Raw genomic sequence first — 19,569 nt, forward strand, 5'->3', positions numbered from 1 at the left:
TTTAAATTATAAATCTTTAAGTTTATTTAATAATAAAAATAACTCAACTGAAATATTTGACTAAACTAAATAGGTATGTATGTTCAGTCCGAACACAGTTGTTGTATGTTTAGTTGGCGTAATAGTTAGAGACGTTGTCTATTGATAAGAAGACTGGGGTTTAATTCACACCAAGGGTAAAATTTTTGTTTTACTCAATCAAAAATAATAGAAAATATGATACATATTAGGTAACAAGTTTTCGAAAAAGTCATTATTTACAATTTATTCTTATTCCAATGTTATAAAATAGAAATACAAAATATTTCAAATTCAATTCCAGTTTTACAGTCTTCAGTTGTGAATGGAAAATAATCCATTGAAGGCTGTTTAATGTCAAATCCATCACTAAATTCTCAGTGTTAATATCAATTCCTCTGTACAGGTAATGATTTTTAAAACAATTGACGACATTGGAATGGATGCGCGCGAACAGCTACCTGCTTTATAGCTAACCAAATCATCAAGCCTTCAAGTTATCAAATAATAACACATCGAGAAGTGTTTTTTACGGTAAACAGAAACTTTTTATTGAAAAAACAATTCGTGAAAAGCATTTTAACGGTCGAGGAAAAAGTGCAAATTGTTGTCTGGCATGTGAATGGATTATCAGACAACATGATTAGATAACAATTTGTAAATATGTTTCCAAATAGGCCGGCTCCAGCACGATCAACAATTCAGTCTATTATACGTAATTTTTTTACTTATGGATCAGTGTTCGATCCAAGAGGAGTTCGCAGACGAAGGGAGGTAAATCCAGATTTGGAACTAAGGGACACTTTGATTTGTGCAAGTATTGAGCAAAATCCTACCCAATCAACACCTCGTCTCGGAGAACAATGTGGAATTCCAAGATTTAGAGTAGGTGAAATTTTGTAAAGACATCGATACCGTCCCTATAAACTTCATAAATCCAACGAACAATTCCCTGGGGATCAATATAGACGTTTAGAATTTTGTCAAACTGCAATGTCACATCAAGATGAACATTTTTTAGAGAACGTTTTGTTCACCGATGAATGTACGTTTTCATTGCATGGCCGTCACAATTCAATCAATGCTAGGTATTGATCTCGAGGAAATCCTTGTCAGATTTATGTCGCTCGTACCCAGCGTCTTCGAAAAGTAAATGTTTGGGGAGGCATAATAGGGAATCATGTCATTGGTCCATTTTTTATAAACGGTATATTGACTGGGTGGAAATACTTGGAACTTCTGCAAAATGAAATTGTCCCAGCCCTTTGTAATTTACCAATACCTTTCGATTCCATATGGTTTCAACACGATGGTTGTCCTGCACATAATTCTCGCATCGTCAGTGAATATCTCAGTGCGACTTCATAATCGATTGATTAGTGGCTATTTGACGTGGCTATTGACGGATATTTTTTTATTTTTGTAGAATTTTTACTTATTTAAACATTCTTTAAAAGTTTTTACTTTATTTTCGAAAGTATGACGATACTGTTTTGTCAATAACATTTTTTGTTTTAACTTTAGTTTTTGTTTAGTTTTGTTTAGTGATTCAAAGCAAAACGATCTTTGCATAATTTCAAATTATTAAACACATCAAACCCACATGTGGGTTTTGAACTCTAATCGTCTGCGATGTCTGTATCGCAATGTCGATGTATGTCGATTTATAATTATTCCGTGACAAGAGTGTATGAAACTCCCCAAATCATAGTAGAAATTATTCTTGGTTAATAATTTAAAACTTTAGATTAAATAATCACTATTAATTAAATTATTTTATTCACATTTTTGCTTTATTGTGGTCAATCAGTTTTTACTTTATGCGAAATTAAAAAATGGAAATACGTCACACATTCGACGTTACTCATAATAATTATGACCGAGGTGATTTAGCTCGAATCTAACGTCTAAAGGTGTGAGACTATCGATAGTGGTAATGTAATGTAATATAAATTATAGGTTTTTCCGATTATTTCTCACCTCTACGAGTTTCATCTCTTTTTATTTCACAAGGTAACTGTGTTTTCTATCTCTTACGTTAAAAAGCCGGGTGGTAAGACACTCATCACTGTATAGTCTGGCAAATAATAAGTGAAATGACTCTTGAGCGTGATCAGTTGGGTTTTTCGTATCGTTTAACTATCGCAATGAATGTTACCAGGAAGTGTGTCAGTAGCGGAGAAAGGGTTCGTATATAGTCAGTATATATTTAGTTTTCTCAGAGCTATAAGTACATTGTATGTTAAAAATATACAGGTGCCTTTGTGTTTAACGATATATTGCTTTTGTTAAATATTGTTTAATTAAATAAAAATGGAAGAATCTATTACTAGCAGGGAGAGTTTAAATGTGAAAAGTTATCGCAAACAGCAGGACTTGAAGCTAAAAAAATAGTGCTTAATGTGTACGAGAGTCTTTGAGAAAAACATTGTCCCAGGCGGAGGCAATAAGTCGCTGTGAATGTATGACAGGAGTATCGTCATACACGGTCCCACAGACACATCTACGAGGTCGAAAACCAATTGAATTTAATGAACATAACTATTCAGAAATACGACGTACGGTCAAAGACTAGACAAAAACTTTTCTACAATAAAAAATAATGAAGTAATTCCCCAAATCAGTCGTGAAACTTTTCGTAAGCAGTTATATAACTTGGAATTCACTTATTCTAAGTACAACAGGAATTCAGCGTTGATAGAGAAACCTGAAATTATTACATGGCGTCACAACGATCTGCGTAAAATGTCAGAGTTCCCTGAAATATATTATTTAGACAACAAAATAGAAAAATATATTATTTAGACGAAACTTGGGTCAATGCTGGACACACTGTTAAAAATGTGTAGATTGACACTACTGTAACCAGTAGTCGGCAAGCTTTTGTTGATGGCCTATCTCGAGGATTACGACGACCGACAGGTAAAGGACAGCGACTCGTAGTGACCCATATAATGGTGATTACCATGAGGATATGAATGCAGATCGTTTCGAACAGTGGTTTCAATATGTTCTGCAACGCGTTGAAGATAACTGCGTGATCGTTATGGACAATTCATCATACCATAGTCGCTAGAGTGATCAAATTCCCACTTCAAACAGCTGAAATGCAAAAATGGCCACGGGAAAAAATATTCCGTACTATCAGAATGCGATTAGGGTAGAGTTGTTGATGTGTTTAATCAAACAACATCGCCCTAATCATATCGATTACATAGTGAATGGAATGGCCCGTGCTTGTGGTGTTGCTGTTTTAAGACTTCCACCATATGACTGCGCATTGAACCCGATTGAGCTAATCTGGTCACAAACAAAGGCTTATGTTGCACGTCATAATGTAACTTTTAAAATTAAAGATGTGAAGCATCTGCTAAATACTGCTATTGATGAGGTTACGCCATTAGCATGGCATAGTGCTATTTCACATGTACGGAAGGTCGAAAAACGAATGTGGGAGTTAGATGTTCATCTTGATACTATAATCGAACCCGCAGTGATAGTGAGAGTAATGATAATCTGCGGTTGCTAGTACTCTTTTTATTGATAGACTAAATAATTGAATATCTTTCTGAAATACAAAAAATATACTAATTTGAGTATCTTACATCTTTAGGTATACATATAGTCGACTTCCGCTCAGTGGAAACATTATTAATGTGAATGAGAACTTATTTTATAAACTAGATCTAATGTATTATTTTTATTATTATTAGCAGAAATATAATATTCTACTGTTACAATGTTGACGGCAAGGAAACACATTTTCTTACGCGCCACCAATGATCGAATTCAAAATTTCCTAGAATTCATGAAGAGCACGTAATTTCGGCTACATTTGACCAGTTACGGCTCGTGATATTTGATTTATAGTTTCATTTAATATTTGCCAGCCTTTAGTATAGCAGTAGAATCTAAATCGTGTCATTAAAATATTTGTGGAACAAAAAAAAATGGAATTGAACTCGTATGGTAAGACACCAGGCTTGGATCAAGGAAAATGAAAGTAAAGAGATGAAAAAATAGTAATTAGAAAAAAGTAAATTGTTCAGAAATAAATACTATATATTTGCTAAGCATATATTTTTGATAACAAGTTTGTTTCTTATACATATAGTGTTTTTACATAGGTAGAGGTAGAAAATACAGACGGCAATAAAGGACAAATAGAAATAAATAAAAATACAACAGGTACAATTACGTGTAGCAATTAATACCTTTCTTTTTTTTTAATCGGGAAAAATATCACCTTTCCAATCACAATAGTTTTCTTCGTAGACTTTTCTAAACTCAAAATATTAAAGCTTTTTGGGTATTCGTCATTTATTGAATCTAAACACTCCTTTTCGTATGCTTCTGTTTTCAGGTGCCTAAAATTGTAAAAATATATCAAAGGAAATAATTAATTCAAAGTTAATATTGTGTCTCTACTTGATCCAGGCAAAAAGTTACTAACTCTTACGATTATTGAATCTACTGTTTTAAGTTAAGGCAAAGAATATAGACGCATATAGAAGGACATTTCAAATGGGCGATTTGGTCACGGTTATTATACTTCAAAACACTCCTGAAGAGGGCGACTGCATAAACTCAAGCCGCGGCCGTCGGCTTAAAACCATATCATTGATATCATGAAAGATATAGTTAGGGAGTGGTGGCAAAGGAGTACGAACGGAGCTATTTAACTTATGCATCAACACTTAATAAAATTTCTGCAAACGATGCCTACTTTTGAACTCTGAGTGTAATGATAATAAAGTAGTGAAGGGACTTTCTATGTAAAGTGTTATTGTTCAATGTAATCATGAATTAAACTGGAGAAATATCATTAGAGAAAGAAACTTATCGGCAATTAAATATATCTGTATGCTACCACCATTCTGAATACTTTTGTTACGATGCTTTATGACCTAACAGAGTTACTAAGAAACCAAGGGCTCGTTAGAGCCCCTGTAAAAAATAATTCTTTGGTGTAAAAAGCAATTCTAGCATACTAACGAGACCAGGAATTGATTTTTGATCGAAAAACCTTAGAATTTTTTGGGCTTTCTCTCTTCCAGTGATTGACTTTTAATTAATTTTATTTATAGTTTATAAGAAGAGAGTTTTCATTATATTATTTATAGATTTGTACATATTTAAATTAAAAATTTGAGTCACAATATTTTTTCTAAAAAGAAGTTAAAATAATATTTTATTTTCTTCAAAAAAATATGATGCATGAGTAGGATTTGATTTCTAATTTTATAAAATGCAAAAATGTAATGCTAAGCATTCTACGACCATGCGGCATCTACATCAGAAAATATCTAAAGTTCCAGTTGTTGCCCCACTCTTTCATTTTTTAGAAGCAGTAATAGCGCTGACATGACCGCTCCCTAGTGGTACAATAAGGAACTAAAATCTTGGTCAACTTCTTCTCTATAACATGTGTATAACTTCTGCTAAAACTAAAAATGGCAGTGAAAGATCTTTCTATATGCGTCTATATTCTTTGGTTAAGGCCTAAATATTTAGAATTAACAATATTAGATAATCTAAGGTAAAATATAGCCATAAGAAACTAGCTTTGAGACACTAAGTTTAGCGAAAGCTGTAAATCTTATTGATATTTTAGAGACACTAGAAAGATTTTTACCTAAAGTACTTTATAATAAAATACTTAGATAGATAGATATCGAAAAATCCCGAAATGTCTAGTAAAGTCTGAAACGTCAAAATGTATATACAAACAGAAAGTTGACAGTTCCAGGAAGAGTAATAATTGAGTTTTTGAAGTTGATAGTTCTAAAGAAGTATAACATTGTTGACAGTGGTGGAATTAAAATATTTAAACAATTGTTATTGGTTAATACAAGATCTACTGAATTTAATAAAGAAACGGATACGTCTGGACCCCCGCTTGGTTTTTAAAACTGAAAGAAGAGGAAGAGAAACGTGGACAAGAAGAGATACAGGAAAAGGAGAAGTGAGGGGAGGTGAAGGAAAGAAATAGAGGTTGGAGAAATCCTAAATAGTTTTTCTCAAATTCACGAAAATTATAAGTTAGAGGTAAGTCAAATTACTAGTAGAATATATAAATTAGAAGAACACAACGATATGAAATCTGATTTAGAAAATAAAATAATACAACAAAACAATTTAGAAAATAAAATTCTTCTTACGCAAGCGACAGTGGATGAGAGAGAGAACGGAATCAAGCAACGAGTAGTAGATACCGCATAGGACTGATCAAATAGTAGAGGATATGGATAGTATTAGATGGACAGAGAATGTCCATCTAGTACTATGAGAATGGAATAAGGGAGAGTTTAAAATGTAGGGGTTTGAAGGTAAATTAATAGTATAAGTGATATCTTTTGTATAATATTTTTTCTAGCCTATTGCTGTTACAAAAAAAGCTGTATTTAATCATCGTATGTTTTAGGAGATGCTAATTTGTTTCTAAGATACGTATGTGCTATGTTCAAGAGTACCTTACCCCCCAAGGTTGTATAATAATGTAAGTTTTGTGGCGAACACGCTAAACTCTATAGAACTGTTCACTGATTAGACAAATCTCTTCCTTATCTTTACCGTTTGTTATATATAGCTTAGTACTTCTTATTACGAGAAATCTACAACAAATTGTATTGTTCTGAAGCTATTTTCTTGTGGCATTTTAAATTAATTACTATTTAAATGGGAATAAGCCACATTTAAAGGTTAAAATACGTTTATTGACGTTTCAATTTCCACTTCGGAAATCGTTCTCGAAAAAAAAAAAAATCGAAAAGAAAAAAAGGAGAACGATTTCCGAAGTGGAAATTGAAACGTCAATAAACGTATTTTAACCTTTAAATGTGGCTTATTCCCATTTAAATAGTAATTTACAACAAATTGATTGTGAAAAACCCAATACGTAAATAACAATTGCAGCAAATACAAGTCATTTTTGAATATGGTACCATTATCTTCTTATTAGATCACTCGAGGCACTACTTGTCTCTAGCAGTAGGTCATGAGATCTTTGTACCAAACCCTATCCTTACATTAAACTCCATCAAAAGTCCGGTGCCCTTGATAAAAGCCATTAACTGTCTTATGGAAGTTTAAAACGATTTCTCATAGGTCAATACTTGTTTTGACAACTAAGAAGCGATAGAATCGAAGTTAAAACGAATTTAGCCGCTTAATAAACTGATTTACTAAAACGCAAAGAAGAAATAAATATCTTCAATAAAATGGAAAAGGTGTGCATAACTTAGTATATCCAGAAGAATAATGTTACAAGATGAATTAGTGCAATGGCAAAAGACATAAAAGTATCGTTTTAAACATTAAAATATCATAAGATTTGTTCGCACTTTAAGCCTCCAAAGGTTTTTGATGGGAGAATGAAATATTTTGAGAGTTTTACACTAGAGTTTCATGAATGTTTTATTCTTACAGGGTTTGAACAATAGCCATTCGTTTTATTTTAAAAGTCTACAGATTTTAGAAGAGAACCAATTTTTAAAAAATATATGAATAATAAAACAGGCATCAAGACCACTATAATTTCAATCTAATAGGATAATAATTGGCCAACGTGCTATGTCACTGGTTATGTTCATCTATATTTTATTGCGAATTGCCAAAATAATAACATCAATCATCAATAAATTTATTAAAAATTTACGTTCAGGAAAAACCAAACACAAAATACATACATAATTTATCATAAATTTGTTAATTTTTGTACAATTACTTACATGTCTTGTTCCAAACAACATTCTTGCTTTATCTTCCTCCTGAGGTGCTGAGCTTTCATCTGCAGACCCAGTATTTCTTTTAATTTGTAACTTCTGTTTAATGGCCTACAATATTCAATCATAAAATTAACAACAATATATTATACGTAAAGATAAATAATACAGTCTTCTAATTCATCAATAATGTAGGTATTTTGTAGTGGTAGATTGTATTTGTCTTTTATTTGATTAATATTTTAATTTGTCTTCTTAGTTCGATAGCTAAATTGTACTAACAGCTTGTAAAAGGCCGCCTTGAGCAATATGGTTTTAGGACTAAAAGGTCTACCATAGATGCGGTCACAGAAGTAACCTCTTTAGTTACGCAGGATACAAAGAGATGGGTGGCTCTCATCCTGCTTAACGTCAAGAATGCCTTTAATACGGCATCATGGGAAAAAATCATGTCCAGGCTGAGAGAATTTGGCGTTAGTGAGTATCTGGTCAATGTAATTGACAAATATTCTACTGACAGCTCCATAAGAGAAAAGGGCTATAAACCTCTAATACAATATACCAGTCTCCTTACATACCTACCTACACTACTTTTTTAAAATTAATAATCTGACAATCTGACTTTTAGTAACGATTAACGATAAATTCATTTAAATATCATTTTGAGATCACAACCAAAAAAAGTCTTAAGGAAGCTATAACTTTTATGAAGACAAAAAAACTTTTATACAATTTTTTTTAACAAAGGTGTTAAAAGTAAATAATTCATTTTTAAGCATTCAAACCATTGAAATCCAGTTACTATTTAAATGGGAATAAGCCACAAATAGTAATTAATTTAAAATGCCACTAGAAAATAGCTTCAGAACAATATTGAAATCCAGGGTAATTAGCCATTCAATACATAAATTGGAATGATGTGGACATAAATATCAATGGTAAAATGATAACAAATCTGAGATTTGCAGATGATGCAATCGGAATTTGGCTTTAGAAATGGTATGGGCACAAGAGATGCTTTGTTCGGCTTGAATGTGCTGGCCCAGAGATGCATGGATATGAATCAGAACATGTACTTATGTTTTGTAGATTTTGAAAAGGCATTTGATAAGGTTAAACATAAAAAGCTTGTAGAAATATTAAAAAGCAAAAATAGTGAGAGTCGTGATATGAAAATTATATCTAATCTACATTGTAATCAAACTGCCAAGGTAAGAGTTGACAACCTGAATACCTGAGATATCTAAATGCAGAGAGGAGTCTGCCAAAACTTGGTTTTTACCAAACGTATTGAAATTGATAGAACTCAAATAGTGAACTACTTCATATAAGAATCTGGACTCTGAAATACTGAGACCTTGATTGACATCAAGGGTATCAGCGAGATGAGCATAATAATGGAGTATATCAAAACGATGGATACATTGTCTACTATTTAGGAAATAATACAAGATTCTCAGTATAGACACGGAGTGGGTATCGTTATAAAGAATTTTTTAACGAAGTAGATTAAAAACGTAGTATCTATATCGGAAAGCATAATGTTAATATTGATTGCTAGAAAGCAATCTTCTTCTTTTTCCTCTTTATAAGCAATTCTGCCTGTTAATTGGCGGATTAATACCTCTATGGAAGGGTGTCACTCCATCGTTTGCGCGGTCGACCGATACTTCTTCTGCCGATTGGTGATTTATCTCTTGCTATTATCTCATATCTCATCTGGTTAATATATCTCATCTGGTTGGTTCTTTGCTGACTACTATTGTTTGGTATTCTGAGATGAGATTGTCATAATATTTAATTCTTTTGCTCTTATGTTAAATCTGTGTACCAGTCTTTGCAGAGTATCTTCATCTTGGGCTATCAATATTGCGTCGTCTGCGTAACAGAGTATTTTTATTTCTTTGTTTCCCATTCTGTACATTCTTCCTTTGTTAACACTTTTGATGATTTCATCCACGATCAAATTAAACAGCATGGGGCTCAATGAATCACCTTGTCTTATTCGGCTGTCTATTTCTATAGGTTCTGTAAGTTGCCCATCTATTCTGACTTCCATTTTGTTGTTTTGGTAGATATTCCACTACGAAAGCTCTGTTGTCCATCTGCTAAACTTATCCTCTGATTTATTAACACTAAAAATTTTAGTTGTAAGTTTTAGCATAGTATTTAACAAGTTTATAACTGTAGTTTTCTGGCTGTTTTTTATCTCTTTTTTTTGAATAGTAGAATTAGTTCGCTCGTTCTCGATTCTTCCGGTATTTTATTGTCTTTTATAATTTTATTAATAATGTTGTTAATTGTTCTGTCATTGCTGCTCCGCAATATTTCAGTAATTCGTTTGATATCCCGTCTTGGTAGAAAGCAATCTAATCAATATAAAAAATATAATCTAAGTATATGCTTCTACGGCAGACGAACCAGAAACATATGCCAAACAGTTTTATGAACAATTGCGAGATATTGATTTAAGAAACTGAGAAGTGTATAATAATTTACGAGTTTCATATGTTACCCATAGAAGGAGAATGTACGCAATCATAATAAAATATTATTTTTAGAATGGCTTACGACGAAGAATTTAAAATTTTTATTGTAATTGCGTTTGGATTACTAACTTAAAAATAAACTTACTTGTGACAAAATAACTCGTTTACTGTCATTTCTTATCGCTACCAATAGATCTAACCACGTCCACGTCATATTATGGTATTCTAAAGTGGGAATTATCAAAGAATAGTCCCTTAAATCCTCAAGATTCTTTTCTTTTGTTCCTTTATAACTAAGCTTAACAGGAACTTCCGGAATTTTAATATAAACAAATAATTTGTTCTTTTCTGCTCTTTCCTGCAAATAAAAATTATATATTTTAACAATAATTTTATAGTAATGAAATAAAGGTAACTATTTGGTATAGGAAATATGCATAAAAAGATGGTTTATTAAATTAAATTAATAAAAAACAACAATGGTGTTACAACAACTGTTAATATTGAATTTACTATTAATTCAATAAAACACAGGTAACCTACTCCAAAGAAAAACAACACTGGATACACTAGAGAGACTTCGGTCTAACTCGTCGCCTTAGATATATCGCATCAAAGAATTCTAGAAATTTTCCTGACAGTAAACTTCTTGTATATTCTGCCTTTTCTATAAAATGTTTACCTACTAAGATTGTAGATGACTAACGAAATTATCAAATCCTGTAGGGCTGGGTTCATTGTTATTACCAAAAAAACCTAGTACTGTTTAGTATATCATAACAATGAAACTAATTAGAATAGATATCAGTGATATATATATATATATATATATATATATATATATATAGACACATTGAAATGCATAAAAGAAAAGAAAAAACTACACATAAAATACCTAAACACCAAAAAACAGGAAGACTTAGACCTATATAGAGCGAAAAACAGAGAGGTAAAGAAAAGAGTAACAAATGAAAAGAACGAACGATGGGAACAAGCATGCACAGAGATAGAACGACATATCGGAGGAACGAGAAATTCAGAATCATGGCGAATATTAAAAGCACTTCAACGAAATAAGACAGAGAAAACCCAGATCGGCAAAATTAGTGAAAACGAGTGGCAAGAATACTACGTAGAACTACTTACAGAAAACCGTCCCCAATTTCAGGAAGAGAATATAGAACATGCAGGAAATGGGGCATACGGCAGAAGTTAAGAGAGCAATCAAGACATTGAAGAACAAAAAAGCCAAAGGACCCGGAGGAATACCAAACGAACTAATTAAAAACGGAACGGAAAAGTTATTCCGCATGCTACATAGAATGTTCGAAAGAGGACTAAATGGAGAAGAAATACCTGCGGAATGGACACAAGCATACATAACATCCATACATAAGAAAGGAAACAGGAAAAAATGTGAAAACTATAGAGGAATTAGTATAATATCGTCGGTAGGTAGACTTTACGGGAAAATTATTAAAGAAAAACTAGAAACTGAAATAATAGGAAAAATTGGAGAAGACCAAGCAGGGTTCACAGTAGGAAAATCATGCCTAGATCATACGTACACATTAGAACAACTGATAGAGAAGAAAATGGCAAAAGGTAGACCGGTCCATCTGGCCTTTGTTGATCTAAAGAAAGCATATGACTCAATACCTAGAGTCAAATTATGGGAAGCAATGAATGATCTCGGAATCCGACAAACACTAATAAAAGCAGTTAAAGCACTATACAAAGAAAACAAAGTAGCTATTAAATGTGGAAATAAAGCCTACAATCCATTTAAGACGACAAAAGGACTTCTACAAGGCTGTGCTACGTCCCCTACTCTGTTTAAAATATTCTTGGAAAAGACACTCAAACCATGGAGGAGAAAGTGCGAAAGAATGGGCATACCAGTAAGAGACGAATACCTATACACCTTAAGTTTTGCCGACGATCAAGTAGTCATCGCACAAGATGAAGAAGATCTCAGCTTTATGCTCAGAAAACTAGAAGAAGAATATAAAAACAACGGAATGGAAATAAACTTAGAGAAAACCGAATACCTAACAACAGAAAACAAGGATATGAGAAACCTAGAGATAGACGAGGGAAGACAAATAAATGGAACAGATAAATTCAAGTATTTAGGAACCATAATATCGAACCAGGGAACAACAGAAGAAGATATAAACAACAGACTGAGACAAACAAGAAACTGTATAAGACAACTAAACTCAGTGTTGTGGGATAAGAACATTACGATAAAGACAAAAAAGAGAATATATAACACCCTGACAAGAAGTATCCTGACATATGGGTCCTAAAACTGGACAATAAACAAGAGAAATAGAGGTAGAATAAGAGCAGTAGAAATGGAGTTCCTGAGGAGAAGCTGTAGACTTACAAAAAGAGACAGAATTGAAAACGCAGAGATTAAGCGGAGAATGGGAGTGCAATCAGACATAATCGACTATATAGAGGAGAAGAGACTATCCTGGTACGGCCACGTCAGAAGAGCGGACAGAGGACGCTGGATAAACAAAATCACAGAATGGAGCCCGATTGGAAGAAGAAAGAGAGGAAGCCCCCGAAGGTCATTCAGAGATGAAATCGACGAGGCTATGGAGAAAAGAACCCTGCGAGATGGAGACTGGAATGACAGGGAAAATTGGAGAAAACGGTTGAGTGAAGGAAGACAGTGAAAACTGTGGAAATCCTTAGTAGTAGTAGTAGTATATATATATATATATATATATATATATATATATATATATATATATATATATATATATATATATATATATATATATATATATGTATATGATACAACATACATGATAGGTGAACAGACAGAGAACACATGACTGATGAAAAATGACGTAAGACAGATACCAAGTGAGTTCGTACTATATGATAACTAGCATATGTCAAGTGACATTAATATGACAGAAGGGGGTGGGATATCCTCTACTTAAATAGGAATGCAAATAGATTAAAAGTATAAAGATAGAAATAAACTAGATAATAATGAAGAAAAAACATAATAGTTAAAACATCCAGTATAATAATCTAAAGGTTATTTTCTTATCTGACCCGGTCTGAACATTGAATGGATTAAACAAATTATACTAAAATGGTTTAATGATTACAGTTGATCAGTTAGATCCCCTCAGATGTATTTGTAAACAAATGGTTACCTTCATTTTTTCAACATCATCAATATGAACATAAAAGTTTGAATCGCGATTCCGCCTATTCCTTGTTTTCTTTCCTTTTTGTTCTAGTTCACCATCCTCACTTGCTCTATCGTTATAATCATTGTGTTCGCTTTCTCTTTCAGGGAAACAAAATTTCATCATGGTGCTATAGAATTTTTTAGTTAGCCCTAAAAACATTTCAACGTTAATATATCTTCGCAAATTTAAGATGATCAAACCTAAATATAGAGAAATTAGTAAATAAAAATACATAATAATAACATAAAAATGGACTTCTATTACACTTCATTGCGATTGGTTTAAAAGATGTTTATTGTGTGACTAGTTAAGGAATCGACCACTTGCACTCTGTCCTCAGGCCGATATAAAAAAAACCAAAGACTGAAACATAACAAAATACACTAATAAATGAACTGTATTATGGTATAGTATGCACGTAATTTCTATTTAAATGGGAATAAGCCACAATTAAAGGTTAAAATACGTTTATTGACGTTTCAATTTCCACTTCGGAAATAATTTTAATAAATAATAATAAATTTCCGAAGTGGAAATTGAAACGTCAATAAACGTATTTTAACCTTTAATTGTGGCTTATTCCCATTTAAATAGTAATTAATTTAAAATGCCACAAGAAAATAGCTTCAGAACAATAGCACGTAATTTCGTTGGAAAATTTACGGGAACAAGAGCGAGTAAGACACTTGCAAATTGTCAACAGTGTTAGAGTGACCATTATGATATTCTATTGAACAGTAGCGTCGATATCTAATTTTAAATTAAATAAAAGTTATTATTTTGCAAACATTTGATTTTAAGTGTAAATGGAACAGTCGCACGTCTTCAAATTATGTGGGTATCAGTAAATATTTTATTTTACCATTTCCATTTTCTATAAAATAAAAAATATGGGTGTTATCGACTTCTTATATATCTAGGTAGTAATAACACTAATCGATTCGACTGAACAAAACTTATTGTAAAATACCTATATAAAAAAAATCGTTAATAACAGTACCTTATTATCCCATACAATTAAACAGTATGATAAAATATTTACGTTTTATGAACACAAATGCTCATAAGTATTAAAACTTCCTATTTTATCCCTGATAACTTTTATGTTATTGTAATCAGGAAAAAATAGAGAATTCATTTTTTAAATTAAATACAGGGTGTTCTATTAAATAACCAAAACTTTGGTTTGACACCGTGTTAGAGAAGACTTAGTACCTCCATAATTTTAAAATGGGTAAGAGGTCTAAAACTTTTATCAACATTTTTTTTATATATACCTAGTAGGTATTTTATAATAACGTAACCAGCACTTTGACTATTTTAAATTAAATACTTTGTACCTTTTTGTTCTATCAAAAAGTGTGTTTTTACTCTATTTTCAAAGATATATAAGCAACACGAGAATATCTAAAATTATAATAAAAATAAAGGTTTCAACTAAGAGAATGCCCTTTGGAACCAATTCACTTCGAAGGCTTTCAATATCATCATCAATGGCGCTACAACTCTTCGTGAGTCTTTGCCGCGTTTACTATTGCCTTCTATGTTTGTCGGTCCTGTGCCAGTAATTCCCATTATCGCACTCCCATTTTCTCTAGATCTTCTTTGACTGCATCTTTCTACCTTTTTCTAGGCCGTCCTACAGACCTTCTTCCCTCTGGCCTTTCCAGAGTTAAGGCTAAGGCTTTCAATAGTTGAAAAAATATTAGCGACATACATTTTGTATCTTGTTCTGGTTATAGGTTCAATTAAGTGCGGTTCTATTTGTCTGAATTTGCCACAATCCTTTTTCCTCTGTCTAGAAGAAGATGTTCCTCCTATAATCTTATAGCAGGTTGCTTTGGACACTCTGGTTAAAAAACATGTTTCTGCAATTGCCTATGATTTAGACAACTCAGAACACAGTCCTTCATGTTTCAGCATACGTTTGGCATCATCAGAGAGGTATTGGACATGTCGCTTACATTTACTACACAGCTTTGTAAATCTCGGTCGCTCAGGCAAATATTGTTATATCTTACCCGAAGGGTGCATAAGTCTGCCGATGAAAACTTCAACTGGGTGACTGCCCATATTTTCAAACATAATACCAGGCATATCTGAATGTAAATATCGATTAGAATATTAATACTTTATATTATTATACATTCCAGTCATTGATAAGTTTACAGTTAATATCTACTCCTGGTAGAGTACTTTTATTTTAATTTTTATTGCCTGCTTTTATTACAGATAAATATATTTTTACAGTCTCACCGAAATACGAGGCGACTTGATGACATCTAATTGATGAGGCATGTTTGTAAAGTTTAAAGACTTACAAACTTACATATCAGTACCTTAATAGTTAGTATCTTACTAACGTACTAAACTAACGTAACTAAAGTCACTACTTATGTATTTTTAGTTGTTTTTCAGTCTTTGGCTTTTGTATGGGTCATTATTATATTAGTTTAGATTTATTAGATTATTATTGACTCCGAAACTAGTCGCACAATAAACATATTTTAAACTAATTGTGAGTTTTAGGCCGTTAATCTATAATCTAGGTATTATGGAGTCACATACACATTTTTCATCAAATATTAGGTACATTCGCAAAGATTAAGCTAAAAAAATCGTTACATAAAATGGATAAAAGTATTATGTTTAATTCAACCCTTTTAGATGATATCGTGGTCATTACTACATGGCCAACAAATACGTTACTCAACTATGATATGAGTATACGCGACATAATAAAAAATGTGGCGCCTGAATCTAGAAGTAGATATATTATATTGCAAAAATTGTATACTTGTTCTTCTGCGTTTTCTGGTATTTTTTTCTCTGTATACCTCCTGAAATGTATTCAATAGGCAGAATTTTGATTTCTTTTTTCTTTCTCAGTGTTTCTGTCTTTAACCTCTGGATATAACTCCGAATAAGCTTGTATATTCTCCCGACATCATATCTCACATTGTTTTCTAATTTTTATATTATATTTCTTCCTGAGTTTCTTTATATACCCTGATTAACTCATGCAAAGAACATACATTTAATTAGTTAGCTAAAAATAGTAATTACATTGTCATTTCCATGATTAAAAGCATGGATAACTGAAATCACTAGCAGGTTTGGTTAACTTAGTACTTCTTGAACTGCTACTTTATTTTACTGAAAGAAAAGTCTTGAAACTTGGTAAATATGTTCGTTCTTGGTAAATATGTTCGAATCCCATAATCTTATGCCTTTTCTTTTGCTTGAAGCCTTACAAATTTGAAACTTTGTACATAGGTTGCTCTAGGTTCAAGAATTCCGTCGGGTCTTTGTCGGAAGGTAAAATTTGAGGCAATAGTTTTCCTCCTTCCTCTTATATTTTTATGCCTTTTCTTTTTCTTGAAGAAATGGATTAAAGTCTTTAAACTGGGTACATAAATTCCTCTTGGTGTAAAGAAGAACCCTATTGAGTTTGGAGTTAGTAGACTTTCAAACTTTAACAGTTTGTAGCGGTCAAATTGCTGTCACTTATTCACTCTGTTTTTCCAAATCACCTTAGATGGATATACAATAATACGGCTAAATGATAAAATTGTCTTATAGGAGTTGTGTTCGGGCACCATTCCGCGCGCTTTGTCCATTTTACAGTCGCCATCGTCGGAATACCGAGAGGACTATTTACAATGTGGTGATAAATTTGAGTCCACTGGTGCAATAAACAATCAACCAACACCCGTACGTCGACAAAACGCAAAATCTGCTGAAAACATCGCTGCTGTCCGTAAGAGTGTGCATGAGAATCCGAGGCAGCCGATTTCCCGTCACATACAAGAACTCACCCTTTCACAAGACTATAACTTAGCGAATTTTTCGTCATGACTTGGGCCTGAACCCATACAAAATTCAAATGACCCAGGAGCTGAAGGTAAACGATCATAGACAACGACATATGTTGGCCAAAAAATAACTATAGTCCAGGGCGAATCCTCTAATCTCAACAAAACTATTAGATAACGTACAAAAATATAAAACATACCTATAGTTAATGGTACTAAATTAATTTCAAAAATTTCCTTGACAGATATTCCCCCAACTGGTGGCTTCTCCCTGCAGAAGATCCTTAACACTTTCTACAAAAAAGGAAAAATATAATTATAGGACTAAATTAATGCAATATTGGTTACACTTACTTTGTGCTCTATTGGCATGTCAAATTGAATTTCAGTCGGACATATTACTTCTTTGTATATTTCATTCGGTAACAGATTAGTCATTCTCAAATATCCCAATTCCATTAAATGTTCTACAGAATCGTCGCTTTTGGAATTTTTAGTGTACCTATAAATAAAGACAAGTAAAATAAATATCACAAAAAGTGAGTACACGTTTCTAATCAACGAGATAAATTTATATTTTGATCCTAATAATCCAGTTCATAATGTCTCTATTCCAAAACATTTTGTATTATATGGCAGTCTACTTTCAGTTTACATTTAATCGTTTCCTTAATATATACTCATATATTTTGCATTTTGCGGTAAACGTGTCTTCAGTTATCCTAAATATTTTTAGGTATGAGGCACACCCTTATTTCAAAAGTGTCACAACTCAAAAATGGTTATATTTGTGTTAGTGATGTTAACGGACTCCATACTGATACGCATCAATCACCAAAAGTGTATTAAATTAACTTCATCTATTAGCCGCGAGGTGGCAATGTGTAACTTTTCATGTTCCAAATGGGTATAATATTATTCTACTAAAGAGTTACACACAAACGTCCAATTTTTTTTTCTGTAAAATTAAAGATTCATTTAACAGTGTAACAGTGTATTTGAAAAATGTACCGTTAAATATACATGAACCTCTTGTACATTAACATCCCACTAGTACTATGCAAATTAAATTTGTATTTTGGGAACGATTTCCGAAGTGGAAATCCAAACGTTAAAATAAATGTATTTTTAACTGAAATTGTGTTTAATTCCCAATAAAAATAGTAAATAATCGATACTTACAAAAAGTTGCTTAATACTAAATCTGCGATACCAATCTGCCCGTCGGCTTCAGTCAATCTCCACTGTGCATGCTTAAAGCAAATTTCGTTGGCTCTAACAACAGTTAATGGCTTGTCGCTTCTTGTTGTAGCTAGCCTAGAAGTTACTAATAGTTGAGTCTCTTTGAAACAGGACAACATCATATCTAGTTCTTCGCTTTGTGCGTTAAGTTGGTTTTTGCAGTCGTACATCTACAAATATCAAAAACAAAAAGATTGGAATCATCAGAAAGTCTTTTAAGAAACCAAACTTTAATACCATTATCGTCATGGTTATAATAGTATTTTCAGGATGACCTGACCACCATATTTATTCGGTTACACCTATTGGCTGCACAATTAACAAAATATTGCTCAAGCTATTTAAAGATCTCTATATTAACAATATCTATAATACCAATTTCTTTCTAAATCTTCACTTTATGCCAGAAGAGTAGAGAAAATCAAAAAAAAATACAATTTACTTACTTCTGACTCATGTTTTAGTTTTAACAACTACTTACGGAGCCAGTGTTCAAACTAAAAGAGGGCTACCCAAATTTAAATAGCAAAGCAATAAACAAAAAGAAAAAGTATGAGTTGGAACTTTAAGAGAAAACAATCAGTAGAAAAAAGCTATAAACGGTCAGTGGGCGAAAAAAAGCAATAATTATAGAGTATTTAATCAAACGTGGGAAAAATTCGAAAAAACAATTTTACAATTGATAAAATTATTAAGAAATATAATCAAGAAATAAAGTCGACACTTGGTTTTTAATGGAGGGTAAAACGGTATTAAACGGTTGGAAGAAGAGAAGCGAAACAAACATATAGTAAAGAATAGGTTTTTTAAAAGTTACACACATATACACAGTTCAGGAAGTATACTGTCGAGCATAAAATTAAGGTCAAGCTGTAATTTGAATTAATTTTAGAAATTGTTACTTTTTTTTACTATTTTCAGTTGTAACATAGTTTACTAGTGGAAAAAATTGTTGCTGTTGCTGTTTCGATAATCGTTTGAGATAAAAAGGGCTCCTTACCCTAATTCCTAAAAACTATTACCAGTATAGTGTTTATTTCTGTGGTTTTAACGTCAA

General features: G+C 32.2%; 1 protein-coding gene across 1 annotated transcript in view; it reads right to left on the reverse strand.

Moving 5' to 3' along the window:
* Window positions 1–4,074: 4,074 nt before the first annotated feature.
* hob (bridge-like lipid transfer protein family member hobbit) overlaps window positions 4,075–19,569 on the reverse strand; it is a 102,496-nt gene continuing 87,001 nt past the window's right edge. Inside the window, exons 28-34 of the mRNA XM_072541133.1 lie at window positions 18,453–18,682; window positions 17,625–17,772; window positions 17,471–17,564; window positions 13,417–13,604; window positions 10,377–10,589; window positions 7,749–7,853; window positions 4,075–4,385 (exon numbers count right to left, since the gene is read on the reverse strand). Of these exons, the coding sequence (XP_072397234.1) occupies window positions 4,335–4,385; window positions 7,749–7,853; window positions 10,377–10,589; window positions 13,417–13,604; window positions 17,471–17,564; window positions 17,625–17,772; window positions 18,453–18,682 (1,029 nt within the window). The 3' untranslated portion in view covers window positions 4,075–4,334. The remainder of the gene's footprint in view (window positions 4,386–7,748; window positions 7,854–10,376; window positions 10,590–13,416; window positions 13,605–17,470; window positions 17,565–17,624; window positions 17,773–18,452; window positions 18,683–19,569) is intronic.

This window comes from Diabrotica undecimpunctata, chromosome 8 (genome assembly GCF_040954645.1).
Source record: "Diabrotica undecimpunctata isolate CICGRU chromosome 8, icDiaUnde3, whole genome shotgun sequence".
NCBI lineage: Eukaryota > Metazoa > Arthropoda > Insecta > Coleoptera > Chrysomelidae > Diabrotica > Diabrotica undecimpunctata.